The sequence below is a fragment of the Schistocerca americana genome, chromosome 6, assembly GCF_021461395.2.
Source record: "Schistocerca americana isolate TAMUIC-IGC-003095 chromosome 6, iqSchAmer2.1, whole genome shotgun sequence".
NCBI lineage: Eukaryota > Metazoa > Arthropoda > Insecta > Orthoptera > Acrididae > Schistocerca > Schistocerca americana.
This window is the reverse complement of record NC_060124.1, coordinates 508556830-508571772: the sequence shown is the minus strand read 5'-3', so window position 1 is coordinate 508571772 and position 14943 is coordinate 508556830. Positions and strand designations below refer to the sequence as shown.

Below are 14943 nucleotides of genomic sequence, written 5' to 3'. Positions count from 1 at the left end.
TGCATTGCCATGAGTACTGTTCATCTGTTGGTTTGGATCCAAAATTTAGTTTTGCACTTACTGTGATATTATGGGCATCTTTTCTGTTAGATCCAAATAGTCAGATAAACAATACTCACTAACAACAAAAGCCGTCCATAATGTCACAGTAAGTACACAACTAAATTTTGAATCCAAATTCACAAACAGTACTCCTGGTGATGCAATAAAACATGTTCCATCCTCTTGTCAATGAGCCATCATTCAGAATCTGCTTGAAATAGCTATGGGACTTCTGGAAAACTGTCTGAAGATGGGCCTGAAAAGGTTCCAAAACTGGTTCATGGAAAAATAAATAACTATTTCAAAAAAGTGACTGCTTGTAGTTTTTTATATTTACAGTTAATAAACTGTCTAAAACATATCTGTTATGAATAATCTTAATCTGTATGTGATTAGCCTATTTAGCAAGTTGCAGCAGCTGGGGCATTGCACAAATCAGACTTACAATTTTTGTGGATTAAAAGTTGTTGTATGAGGAAAACTGACAATCAACAATTTTTTTTCCGTAGAGCACAGGTGGTTGAATCCTAACAATCTAGAAAACATAGATGAAATTCAAAAACCAATACAGCAGCTGGCCTGTGAGAAAAAATCCCCTTTTTCAAGTAATATCTGAAGACATCTGTGAACCACACCATCTTCTAGGTTCTGCCAAGAACACTCATTTAGGAGCTACAACACAGTGTATGGATACCGTATAGAGGCATTAATACAATACGTAAATTTTGCATTATTCTCTCCTTATAGGCCAACCATATGGAATAATGTGAACAACTGTGTACAAGTCTACCTTATGATTATGGCACACACTCATTCCGAAACAAAGACTGCTTGTAATTCAATCAGCAGAGATATAGCCTATTTTTGCATCTGCCAAAAATTGGAAATAGTGTTGAAAGGCAAAATACAAAATATTTTAGTAGCTAAATGTGGGTTGAGTGGGGGGGGGGGGGGGGGGGGTAGTCGGGAGCGGGGAGGACGGAAGGGTAGCTCAGCTGGAATATATTGTTAATCTCAAATAAAACAAGCTATCTATAGTAAAAATCTTACCTGACAGTGCGTATAGGTTGATCTTTCAAAGTTAAACAATATTGACCATATTACACAGAAGATAAAACTTGTCAACGGCATGGAAACAGTAACCCAAGCCACTTTACCGAATGGTATTGATAGTGTATATCCTTTTTTCTTATGATGCAAAGGTAAATAGTCTTGACCAAGCGTTATCGTCGTAGACATATCTACGGTTTTTTATTTCGTCACTGTGAACAGGACGCCCTTTTCTAGGAGTTAGTTCATGTTGCAGAATTATGTGGTCGTGAAATACATAGTGAGGCGTGAACTGTATAGCGCTCTGCCTGCCTTTGTACTGAAATATGCAAACCATTTGACCATCACTGAATGTCACATTTTGGTGGAATATTCTGCTGCTGAATTATATGTCAATCTCTGTGACCTGCAGAGCACCAACTACTAAACAGCTGTCGCCTATTCTCACAACCACTTGACGTACCTACAAAACACGCACGCATTGCGACATGCTACTGTTCCCCAATCTTGGTTGTTTATCATATATCCCGGCACTGCGCTACTGTGGCGCGTTAACTATTATGTAATCTTTGGGTATAAACAATGTCGCTGTGCCTGTAAGCTTGCAGTTAGGTAGTGCAGTTTGCGTAGAATGCTAGTTGCTGTGCCATAGAAACAAACAAAATGTAAGTAACTTAAAGCTGATCGAAATACTGATCACTTGTTAATGTTTTTGTTTCATTATACTAAGGAATGAATCGTGAAGCAGAGCATATCATCTGAACCAAGCGCTGAATGGACTAAGAATAGTGCCACGGTAAACAAATAGGTTCGCACTCCATTTCAAACGAAAATTAGAGTAGGCAATCATTGTATGGACAGGTCCGTATAATTAGATTTGGTTTCTCAAACTGAAGTCGAAAAACATGTTAATTGACTTTGTTGCTAGCGACGTAGGAACGCTGTAGGTGTTCTGTCAGTCTGTCGCGGCATCGTGAGGATTGCGGGAAGAGTGAAGATTCCTCTGATCATACTTATTAGTGTGTTGGCTGTTAATACTGTAACAGGGCGTAATTTTTTAACGCGTGGAATAATGCCATAGTATCCTTTCTTAATTGGCTAGATGCATTGTTAATGAACGTGTCGGTAATTTCCTCCTGTTCCTTTCATCTAATTTCTTTTTTTTATTTTAGTATATCGCAGCTGTTTTCAGTATTTTCCCAGAAAGGTTTTAAATGTTGCAATGTTGTTGTTTTCAACATTTTGATATCAGCCTTCATCAAATTCTGGCAAGAAAGAAAAATAGATATCATCCGTACCCATATCCTTTTGGAATTTCTCTGCAAGATAAGATTTTCAAAAATGATTTTCTTCAATATTCAGATTAAGCACTCTTCTGACATGTAGCACAATTGTGCGTTAGATGGAATAAGTAGCTGGTTAATAATTGATCATCTTTAGCTGTAAATAAATTCTCTGAATTAGCCTAGTTGTGAAAGCGAAGTGCCTACATTTCCCAGTTTGAAACATAAAGACGAAGAGGAAATTTACAGAGAGAAGTACTGTAAATGAGACATTGCCAATGGAAAAAAAGTTGACATTACCATCATTGTATTAATATCGAATAAATGCCTGACTACATAGTAGATATTGTCATATCGGTCATCAAAGATTCCATGTCTGAGATGTTAAAGCAATTGATTTTTACCCTTTTTGTCTTGGACACTATATTTTTAACTTACAAATTTCAAAAGTTTTATCTATGCAATTATTATTGAGTTGGAACTGCTGTTGTAAATTGTTTCTAACACAGTTGCATCCATTCATGCTGAAATTGGAAGGTGAATGTTCATCAGATGATCAAAGTTGAAATTATAGATATTTTATGAATGGTAATAATGCAAATTTTTAGTTGCATTATCAGTCCAACTACAGTAGGTTAGTTACTTTGTGTCCATCACACCTGCAATAAATCATTTAAATAATTTTTACTGCTTCTTTACAGAGTTTCTCATTGTAGGATGATGAAAGTTTTGTACTTTACCAACTGTTTAAGATTTTTATAAAATTTATTTCATAAAGCAGATATAAGGATTCAGGAAATGTTATCAGAATAGTGTGTCATCAAAAAAATGAGCTGGCAGTCACATTCAGTCTGGAACACAGATTTAAATCTGAAAGAAGATAATCTTGATAAATAATAGTGTATAAAATCATAAACTCTGTGTATAAAACAAATGGAGACATAGGATATGAGGTAGAAAGGGATCATATATATCAGGACTGACAGAGACCAAATGGCTAAATCTGTCAGTTACTTCTTACTGGTAAAAATCTACATAAGAAATCTCAGAAGTAGAAATATGTGTGGAAAGTGAAATGCGGTGAAATACTTAGAAGCCCAGATCCAATTAAGAGTACTTTCACCCAGTTGAGTTTTATTTTTTTCTGTTTATTTCCCTGCTTGTTCCCAAAGGAAATTAACTGTTAGTTCTGTAAATATAATTTTGTGTGTTTCATTTCGATTTTGACAGCTATGCTTTTGTTGTTCCTATTTTGGCAACTTGCAGCGAGACGTTCCCCCTTTTTGAATTATTTGGGGAATATTTTAATTCCTGTACCAGATGAATTACGCCGTCAAAAGTGGGAATCGCAGTAGATTTAGTTGAACTCTCCAGTTTGTGATATGAAAAAAAGAATATTACCTATGACAGCAGTTTGCATGGTGTGATTTATTTATCCAAACCAGTCACTTATTTTGTAAGTGTGGATTTTTTTCTTTTGTGGTAAGTTATGTTTAGTGAACCATAAACACAAGACCATAAAAAGACTCTCATTTATTAAGTACACAGAACATTGCTTCACTCGCATAGAGATGAAATTCTATAAGCATCCAATTGCTCCCCAAAAAGAATAGCTTTGCATGCTGCAAGACAGATTGCATATAGTGATGATTAAATAACTCATCTACAGTTAAAGTTGTAAATATCGAAGCCCATTCTACTGGTGTGTCGCATAAACAGAGCACACTAATAATTTTTAAAATGTTTTTGTTGTCACCTCATTATACTGTTGCATTTCTACATGGTATATTTTTAGATGTTAATACATTATAAAGATTTGAAGAAAAGAAGACAAAATATGTACACTACCACAGAAATTTGATTTTTGTTATTAGTTAAATGTTTCCCTTCTATTCACTGTTGTTCTCAATAATTAACTTGCTTTGTGGCATTTATTACAGATAAGTACTGTTTTAAATGAGGGAGTAATATTAGATTTTTCTCCTTCCTTTCAGGCTCTCGCTAAATATTCTACAAGTTATTGATACATTATCTTAGTGTGCTTCATTGAGAGACATGGTTTGGAGAGAAACAGAATAGGCTCGAGTGCAACTACTATCTTACAGAACCATGTCTGCAGTGCTCAGCAACACATGCCAGCAAACAAAAGAAAGTTCAAAAAGAAATGAAATTGCACGTCGACGATGGAAGATACTTGCACGTGCCCTTCAAAGAAGTAGCGAGGGCGAGACAAATGAAGATGAAGATGTATCTGTTCGACGCTTCACCTCATTTCATCTTTTCACAATGAAATTGTTACCATCTTATAATAATTCCACTAGCTCTGTGGCATCATGGTCAGAGTACTCTGTAGTTGTTGCACGTGAAAAATATTCCATATTTATTCGCCACCCCTTTCCAAATTTCACAGCCACAGAACTGATGGGATTCAATAATACAGGAAATATTTGTATTTGGCCTTCAGAAGAAGTACTAGCATTCTACGCACTGTGTAACTTACAACAGTTTGCTGGGAAAACAATTCTTGAACTAGGGGGTGGCAGCACTTGTCTTGCTGGTCTTTTCCTTGCTAAATATTCATCAGCTTTCAAGATACATCTTACTGATGGAAATGAATCTGCCATGAAAAATGTTCAGTATATTGTTGATCGTAACTTTCCACAGGGAAATGACAGACTTGTATGTTCTGTATTAGAATGGGGAAGCTTTTGGAGGCTAGCTGTTAATCAGCATATTAAGCCTTATGACATAATACTGTCTGCTGATTGTTTGTTCTTTGATGAAGCAAGAAATGATTTAGTAGAGACTATATGGACAGTCTTGAGTGAAAATGGGACAGCTTTTGTAATGGCACCGCAGAGGGGTGATACATTTGACAAGTTTAGACAAGAGGCAAAGGCAAGGGGGTTTATATGTTCAAGCAAAAAGCATTACAGTGATCATGTTTGGAACAGACACTTACAGGTCAAACAAAACTGTGATTATGATGAAAATATCCATTATCCACTGCTACTTATTTTGAAAAAGTCTATGCCAGCAGAAATTGGAGACCAATTCAACCTCTAGGGATTATATCTTGCCTTTACAGAAATTAATGAAATGTATTAAAAAGTTACAAAATTTCAGAAGTAATTATATTTGATCATTTTACTGAACTATGGTGCCATAATGAAACTTTGAAAGAGATATCAGTATTTTCACATTGTTGTTTTGTAAATGATGAAAGTTAATCTAGTCATACTACAATTGAGTAGAATTGATGTCAAGTATACTGTTGTAAATTTATTGGAGTGTTTGGAATTTTATATCCAAGGATCAGAAACGTTTGTGCCATTGTGTAAAAGACTGAAAAAATTTGTGAACTTAGTTTTATTATTTTATTGAGGATTATTTATTTGAAACAGAGCACTTTATAATATTTGCAAATCAACTGGTACGATGATTCACAAATTTTCAGTAACTTAAAGCGTACAAAAGAGGACTTTTGAGTACTGTATATCTTTGTGTTCCTGTTGTGTACGTATACTTTTTTATGTAACAGGTGGAATGTTTGATTCTGATGATTGTATTGAGTGTGTCATTCCTATCCAGTGAGCAAATTGCCTGTCTTTTTGACGTATGTAATAACACTTACCGCTCTTTCATTCCTATTCTTTCCATTGTGCGGGATGGGCTCGAATGATTGTATGAATACTTGCCGTAAATTATAGATTCTGTGTCAAGTTGTGAAAGATATTGCTTGACAGTCACATCCAGTACATACTTAACTATTTTGAAAAAGCTTTAAGTATCTGTACTTCTGTAGCCTAGATGTAATAGACAGATGGTGTCTTGCAACTGCAGTGATTTTTTTCATTATTTCCTTGTTCTTACCTGCCAGTGCACACCGTATTTTATGTTGTAACTCTATTTTAAGATGAATATATGCAATAGTGTGTGTTTTAAACTGTATCAGTGAGAAACCATTCAGTACCTATGACACTGCAGTTGCTAGATGCATCTTTCTTTTATGTTTCAGTTATTTCCTAACATTCCTCTTTTTACCTTTTCTACATATCTATTTTTTATTGTTTTAATGTAATGAAGAAAATTTAATGTAGTGTTGGAAGTTTACACCTGGATGCAATTTCAAAATTCTTGTTCATAAAAATATTTGAAAATGTTGTTAACCTGGAGGCTAGAAAATGGAGAGTGCATGGCATGAGGAAACTTACTCATAGATGTTCACAAGGACAGTCTCTCTAATGAAACAGGTTAAACACAGGCATTTTGAAGCACGAGTACTGTACTGACTGATAGGATTGGTCGGAATATTGTTGGTACCAGTCTTTACACACACACACACACACACACACACACACACACACACACACACACACACACACATACATGTATTTTGATTTCTGTATGGTATTAATGCACTCTTCATTGTTCTGGACCATCAGGTTTTTTCTGTATCCCATCCAGTTAGTTTTCATTTACTTCCTTCCAGAAATCACAAAATATCTTTTACTTGAAAATTATGTTTGTTCAGTGATTTCCTTTCATTCTCCTTGAGAAATGTCAGAGGTATTAATACAGCATTGTGGATGTTACAGTGGTAAACATTTCTGTGTATTGCATAAAAAATTGTTAAAATATATTGACTAGTCATTATATGTAGTAGTTTGTGTGTGCTTTAAGCAATGTACAAACAAAAATTGAAGTTTATCATTAACAATTCTTAAAAGGAATTGATTTCATTTTGTAACAGAAAATTAGCCTAAGCTATTTGATGGTGGTGATATGCAATTAATACATTTCATAAGGCATTCTTATCTGTTTTTACAGATTGATACTTATATCACCGCACTCTGTGAATAGTTTGTAATTCTCAGGGATGCCATTTTAGAATGTTATAGACAGATAAATGTAGAAAATGGGAAGAGTTTTTCTATTGGTATGAAATAGCCATTATGTGCATAACAAGAATTAGTGGCTGTTCATGAGGATTGACTGAAGTTATGAATCTCAGAATAATGCTTTCTCGGTGCAAAAATATTTTATATCTTTGACAGCTATTTGAGAGAGACACAGTGTATTTTAAACTCTGACCATTGTGGTACACACACTTGATGTTTTATATAAACTGAGCCATGTTGCACTTTATTGGCAAGTAATGTGGCTATTTTGAGTGATTATGGAGTACTATGGTAGTTAATACTCTCCTCCTAGTCAGTAAAACTAATAAGATTTACATCTTTGTGAATAAAAAGGAAGCTATTTTTAAACAACACTATTTTGAAGAAAATAGTGATAGTAACATGTAGTTCATGTTTCTCATTGTTCAGTACAGTTTAACAGTTGTGAGAAACTATATACATTAGCGTAGCAGGGTGCTTTAGAAGCCAAAGCGATTTTGGCTTTTGGAGATAATGTGCACAATATTATTTTAAAATACTTGTATGTAACTAGGTTTCTTTTTATAATTGGTGCCATAAGACTCTCACTTGCTTCCTTGTTGTATGTTGTTTTATCATATTACTCCTACATATGGCTTTGGTGTTAACTTTAACGTATTGAGCAGAATGCTTTACTGCCGTAAGGTGACTGAAGTATGGAATATTGTGTATAACCTTGTGCCAGCAGTGTGTCATTCACTGTTAATCATCTTTGGTACATACATTTTTTCTTGCACAGTAAAGAAATCTGTGTTAAAGGTATATATTATCTACACTAGAGATGTGACCACATTGCCTTCTGGTTATTATTTATTTTGTTTCTTGCCAACTAAGATACTTACAAATAATTTTTTAATGTATGTAACTACATTTTTATTTTGTTTTGTTTGTACAGTGCTTGAGAAAATGTTCGAAGTCTTTGTGTTCCTAAACACATCATAAGTGATGTGTGTTAAAGTAACAAGTCAGTATTAGTGATACCTTTCCCTTTATACCTGTCATGTAATATTTAATGTTCTTTGTGAATGTTCTTCCGCTGGAAAGGGGAGTATTTGATTTAGTTCTTACCTAGAAAATTAACTTCAGAATTTTCCATTTGATAGTGTTTCTTTGGGATTGAACTTTTGGTACAGTGCCATACTGATTTAAGCTAAAATATGTAGTATAGTCCTTTCTCAACTTAACGTGCCTGTGATAAAAATTCTTAATACCTTAAATTAGTGTAGTGCTCTTTGGATGACCTCATACTTTCGCCATTGTCTGTCATATTGAAATCCAAAATAAACTGACATTAAGAGATTATTAAACTTTCATAACAGGAATTAGGAATATCCTTCTGTTGACTCTGAGGGGCCTGTGCCCTCCAGAGAAGGCATCCAATAAAAATCTCAGTTGCAGTGAAGGAATGATCCCTGTGTTGAATGATTACAAATTATTACAGTTTCTTGAAAGATGCCATGTGCACTGGTGTTGCTACTCTCATGTTTATCTTTAATGAAAATTGCTTGTCACACAGGCCCAAGTCTTGTTCTGTTTTAAGAGAAAAGGTAATGACGTATCTTTTTGGGATATACAGCTTAGTTGTTCTTTCCAACAAAAGCAGCATTGCTCACTCTCAAAAAGAGTCTGAATACTCTATACAAAAACATTGTCAGTACTGCTATTCAAGCACACAACAGCCATCTTTCAGACAATAAAAGACATTTACAGTATTCTTTACAAATTTCATGCTCTATAAATTGTAGAAAAGTTGTCTTTTGTGTGCACAAATCAAGTACTCCACATACATTGTTCTAAAACAATTGTATAATGTTCTTATTAATTTTTCTTGACAATCCTGGAATTTCCATTTTTAAGTTCTCTTTATTGATATACATACTGCATAATTATATATCCACATTAGTCACCATGTATCTGCATATTCATAATGTGAGGATTCAAATAATAGTATTACTTATCGTAATTTTCAGTAAACTGTCTTTGCTGAAGTTGAGAGAACATTCATTCCGAAATGCAATAAATAGTGCTAGGAAGTCTGTGATTTTTCAGAACAGTGATCTTCCTTCAGCCCAAAACACACACAAAAACTTAAATTTTCACTGGGTATTTATAGTTGCTCAGTTCCCGTGTTTCTAAATTACACAACTAATTACTATTCATACATTCCATTACATTAAATCACTGAAATATGTTGCATGAAATTACTCACTTCACAAGTTTTGATTTTTTTTTTTTACATTATCTAAGGAATTGAATATGTGCTGTGCAAGCCTTAATATTTCCATTTAGCTATTTTTTTACTTGATTGTTATTTCATATTTAGATGAGTGTGGCATATCTATTGGAACTTAGAGTGGCTAGATTTTTTTCCTTGTAGTAATTGGTGCAAACTAGGCAGAAGCAGCCAATACTTAGTTAATCAACTTGGCCATAAGATTATTCCTTTGATGACTATCAAAGTGTCGCCAACCCCCCCCCCCCCCCCCCCCCTCTCTCTCTCTCTCTCTCTCTCTCTCTCTCTCTCTCTCTCTCTCTCTCTCTCTCTCTCTCTCTCTGTCTCACACACACACACACACACACACACACACACACCAGGAAACCTTCTTTTCCCCTTTTGTGGCATGTTTTACAAACATTAGTACTTTATTTCTCATTAGCATATGCATGGTTCAAATAGGTGGTTGGTGTTCATTATTAGATATCTTGCCAGTCAGCTGGATATCTTGTTACGTAGTCATTTACTCCCCTCTCCACGTTTTTAGTTGTAGGTAAAAAGTTCTAGCTTTCCATTTATCTCCTTACTGTCTAGAAACTGGCCTTATGATCATATGTTTCAAGTTTTCAGATAGGAGAAGATTAAATCTCACCTCATACGATCATTGGCAAACAGCCTAAAATGAACAAATTTCTGATATGTGTGTGGGTGCAGAAGCACACACAATTATTGAACTGTTATGAAGAAATCTATTTTATACACAGTTTCTGCTTTCTGTGTGCATAACTACTTGTAACATGTATTGTACCACAAAACCCATAACAAATGACGTGCACAATTTGATGAGATTAATTTTTTTGTGGTTAATAGTCATTTAAGAAGTAGTAGTTCCTTTGGTAAAGAAGTTTCTTGATCTAAGATCTGATATGTTGGATGATTATGTTCCTTACTTATTAAAATTGCAATGTTCTGTTCTACAAAATACAGCATAATTATAAACTGAAGTATAGCCTTCTTATCCTACAACATTCATCAACAATGGTTTTCTTCTTGAAGCTTGATAGCACTTATTTTAGTCTGGGGCACTTCATTGTACAGCTCCCAACTCCACAAACTTCCTTTTACATGGTCAGGACAAATTATAGTGTCAAAGGCTCAAATTTAACACCTGACTTATCTGTAATAGATTACCAACCTGTGATTCTTTCTTCCAGCAAGTGTAATCTGCTTGTTGAATTTTTCTCAACATTGTAGTTATTTGCCACCTTGAAGTTGTGATTGATTTAGGAATTTAAAAAAATCAACATACAACCAACATTTAACTGACGAAACACTAATGTTTGTTTGCAAAGGTAGTAGAACTAATGTCAAATGTGTATCACATTAGTAAATGTACTATGGTGTATATTTATTTTGTTCGTGTATGCTTTGTTGGTCATACATGATTGAAATGTGGTTAGATCAGTTGCATGGATGCTTGTAAGTCATTGAATGTTGGGAAAAAGATCAGATAACTATCTTTTGATAGTTCAGTGATAGCCCATCTTTAAATTGTAAATTTAGTTTGCGAGTCAGAAATTGAGAACTTGTACATTGTTGATGCCCATGTATTATGTGATATACTGGAAGTTGAGCAAATCTGCTAAAACAAAATGTTTATCATGGTTATGATATTTACACTAATCTGTAAACTTTTGTTGGTTTTCCCTATTTTTCCTTGGAATTGGTAAATTCTTACTTTTGTTGTAAGGGAAAGTTAGGAACCAATAACTGTGTGACCTCAGTGAGCTGTAATATTCTCATATTTTACATTGGGCCTAAATACAACTAGCAGGACTATACTGTTTTTTATAGTGTCCGCAGAACTTCTCTGTACTGAATGAATGCACAGCTTGTACATGTTGTACATTATGGGACTGTTGCATGGAACATTACGATAACAAAGTATGAACTATAGACATGCAAACAAAAACTGAAATATTACAGGCACTTGAAATAGTGTATTTATTGGTTCCTACCTATTCTTCTGTAATTTCTTAGAATGATGCATATTGCAGCACTATGTAATTAATATACTGTTTAATTTCCCTAAAATTGTGTGATATGCACATTTTTCTGTAGTTTGTGATATGTGTAATGAGGTGACACACATTTCCTGTTCTTTCATTTCCATTCCTTGTCTTATGAGAGTTATTCTGTTGAATAGTTGAAATATCCAGTATTTTTTTCCTTTCCTAGAACCAAATATAACTATAAATCATATATTTACATGATAATAAATGTTAAAGAATGTTGCAGCTGAGCCTATATTTACATAGCTATTGTGAAATGTACACATATATTTATTGGATTGAATGTTTAGTACACAACATTCTGTTGTATTTTATTTAGAAACCCTTCCAATAATCCGTCCTTGATAGAAGCCCTCTGCTTACTATTTGTGTTAATAATATAGATGCTGAAAGTGTTCCGTTGTGTTAGAACATAAAAGATGCACACAAAGCAGTGACTTATCGTATAGTAGGTGCCGTACAATAGTTGTATATATTTTGTTTTCAACAAGGAAACAGATTCATGCCTAACTAGGAAAGATTAAGCTGAGGAAGTAAAAAATGTATCAAAAACATGTAACTTTAGAACGAACATATGGATGATCAAACTTTAAACGGGAAAAGGTGGTGATGTCAAGTTTGAAGGCTTACTGAAATATAATATTTGCAAATGGAAAAATGATGACCACGCTGTTTAGCGCCCGAAAACCTCAAACCACAAAAAAAAAAAAAAAAAAAAAAAAAAAAAATGGGAATGCAGATTGTGATCTGCCTCCCAGAGATCCTACGTAACTTGGAGGAAGGCAATGGTGTACTGCCTCTAAGACCATATCTGACTAACAATTGTGATGTCTGTAACACAGTAATTTCGTTACTAGCCAAACGCATGAATAATGTATTGAACCTTAGATAAAATATTTGTCACTTAAAATGGGAAATTATTTTAATGAATATTGCTATCAGCTTGTGTATAAATTTGAAAAACGAATAAGGTAGTGAGTACAATTGATTTTAAGATAGTTATATGAAAAGAAATAGTTGTCAAAATCAAATTTTCACTAGTTAAACAAAAATATTTGTGTAGAAGGGATATTTATATAGCAGCTGTAATAACAGGAACAGCTAGAATGAGCACAGAGAGGACCACGTACGCACATGCTTCTAATGCTCTAGTTATGTTGCAGCAGCTGACCAAAATCATTACATTATGTGTCAAGAGGACATAGTGTATTACGTACTGTTTGTTGCACGATTTTTCATGGTAAGGGAGGTTTGCAGTGATGATGTCAGTCCAGTGGGTAATGCCAGGGTTCACTATCATTTACAGTACCTCTGAAATTTTGGAATACTATCGTGTGATAATTACAGCAGACAACTGGAAGTCATACACTAGCTGATCAAAGTGCTCTGAAGTTTCATTAATAATTCCTGCTATCTTAGAGTTCCCAGAACTTGTCAATAGGAGCAATAGCTTGTCAACTTGGTAGACATGTCACTTTTTCATCCCTGGACGTGCTAAATGAGACAGTTTTGGTGTTTTATTGAAAAATTTCTACAAAGCTGAAGTTCAGACAGTAAAGACAATTCATTGGTTTTTCCACAAATTAAATTAACCTGGTTGCTTATGTGCAGCAGGAACGACTGTATTAAAATTACAGAAAAAAGAGTGATTACTTCATTTTGCTTTATGAGGCCACACCAACTAATGTTCCCTCTGACATGTTATCGTCTTAATGCAAAATCAGTGGTTTTGCTTTATGTGATGACACTCTTTTTGACAGATATTTTTTGTAACCCCATGAGAGTTTCTTTCCTGTGGGAATAAATGTACAGTCTACATAGTTGAGGAGGGATCATGAATGTCACCGCTGATACCACTTGCCTTGAAATGGAAAAGGCAAAAATTAAAATACCATGTTGCTTATCAGTAACTAAGTATGCTCACACTAAACACCTATGTAGTTAAGATGTTGAGTGCCGCCCACTTAGGGTTGGATGTCTTGCCATCAGGCCAGGCACGTGGCTGGTGTTAAGCTTGATGTTCGGCTGGGGCCGCCACTAACCACATGGCATGAGGCACGCGGCTGTGCTGTGACCAACCTAGTCCTGTAAGTTTATTTACTCAGTAATTCAGTAAGCACTGGGCTTTCAGTAACAAATGTATCATCATCATCATCATCATCATCATCCTCCTCCTCCTCAAGTTACTTTCACATATGCCACATTTGTTCTGAAAACCTTGAAAGAAAATTCAAACAGTTAAGATAAACTCTTCTGCTCCTTAATGCCGTAGAGTACGTGAGATGCTCCTTGTTTTATGTTTCCACGCTACATTTAAAATTGTATAGTGACTATTGTTCAACGAGGTGTTCACCAAACTATTGTTGGGATTACCTCAGGTTATACATAGGCCCTTAATACTTTCTTTCATAAAGCTTCTGTCGTGTTGGAGGAGACACACACATACACAAAAACAAAACAAAAATACTTACATCCCTATCACAATAGTAAAACACACACACTGGTCTCATTGGTCATGTGTGCATTTAAAGTCGTACTTCCAATGACCTGCACAAATCCTGCAAGTTTGTTTACATTACTAGTTTGGAGAACGGCTAAAAAAAAAAAAAAAAAAAAATTCAACAGTGTCTTACCATTGTTAGAACTGTCTGAATACATTCTTCTGCGAAAAGTTAGCACCTAATCAGTTATAAATTGTTATGATGATAGCATCCCTCCCATAATTTTTTTTACTCCTAGCCTGTTATCCCTTTATTGGGTCCACCTAAATCTTTTTCCACACACTTTAATTTATGAGATGTACAATACACTGTCCAAAATCGTCCTAATTTCCTATTTACTTTGTTGAGGTAATTTCTCCTTAGACAGAACCTACCATTGGCAACAGCTAATGTGCTCCTCTGCGCTGGCCAGAGTGGCCGAGCGGTTCTAGACGCTACAGTCTGGAACCGCGTGACTGCTACGATTGCAGGTTCGAATCCTGCCTAGGGCATGGATGTGTGTGATGTCCTTGGGTTAGTTAGGTTTAAGTAGTTCTAAGTTCTAGGGGACTGATGACCTCAGAAGTTAAGTCCCATAGCGCTTAGAGCCATTTGAACCTTTTTTTTTTCCTCCTCTGCACTAGAAGTCTTATATCTATGAATTATTCTTGTGTGAACATTAGCACATCACATAACTCACCTGGTGGGTACTAAACCTTCTCTTCCCCTTGTTAAATGTGATGGTGCTGACATCTGGCACACATCCATCTGCAATAACCCACTCTCAAATGTGCTATATGGTTTTCAGCTTTTTGTGCTCCATATATATCTCATCTTTACTATATGTACTGGATACTACGG

The 14943-nt window shown here is 34.9% G+C and overlaps 3 protein-coding genes across 3 annotated transcripts in view; 2 read left to right on the top strand and 1 right to left on the bottom strand.

The window, feature by feature from the left end:
• The window catches only part of LOC124619204 (post-GPI attachment to proteins factor 2-like), a 62841-nt gene extending 61233 nt beyond the window's left edge, over nt 1-1608 (bottom strand). Inside the window, exon 1 of the mRNA XM_047145423.1 lies at nt 1093-1608. Within this exon, the coding sequence (XP_047001379.1) occupies nt 1093-1281 (189 nt within the window). The 5' untranslated portion in view covers nt 1282-1608. The remainder of the gene's footprint in view (nt 1-1092) is intronic.
• An 18-nt stretch (nt 1609-1626) lies between these two features.
• The window catches only part of LOC124619202 (WW domain-binding protein 4), a 118640-nt gene continuing 105323 nt past the window's right edge, over nt 1627-14943 (top strand). Inside the window, exon 1 of the mRNA XM_047145421.1 lies at nt 1627-1757. Coding sequence (XP_047001377.1) covers nt 1756-1757 — 2 coding nt within the window. The 5' untranslated portion in view covers nt 1627-1755. The remainder of the gene's footprint in view (nt 1758-14943) is intronic.
• LOC124619203 (calmodulin-lysine N-methyltransferase) lies at nt 4376-5534 on the top strand. The gene has a single exon (XM_047145422.1). It carries the CDS (start codon nt 4485-4487, stop codon nt 5439-5441), a length of 957 nt encoding a protein of 318 aa, XP_047001378.1. The 5' UTR covers nt 4376-4484; the 3' UTR covers nt 5442-5534.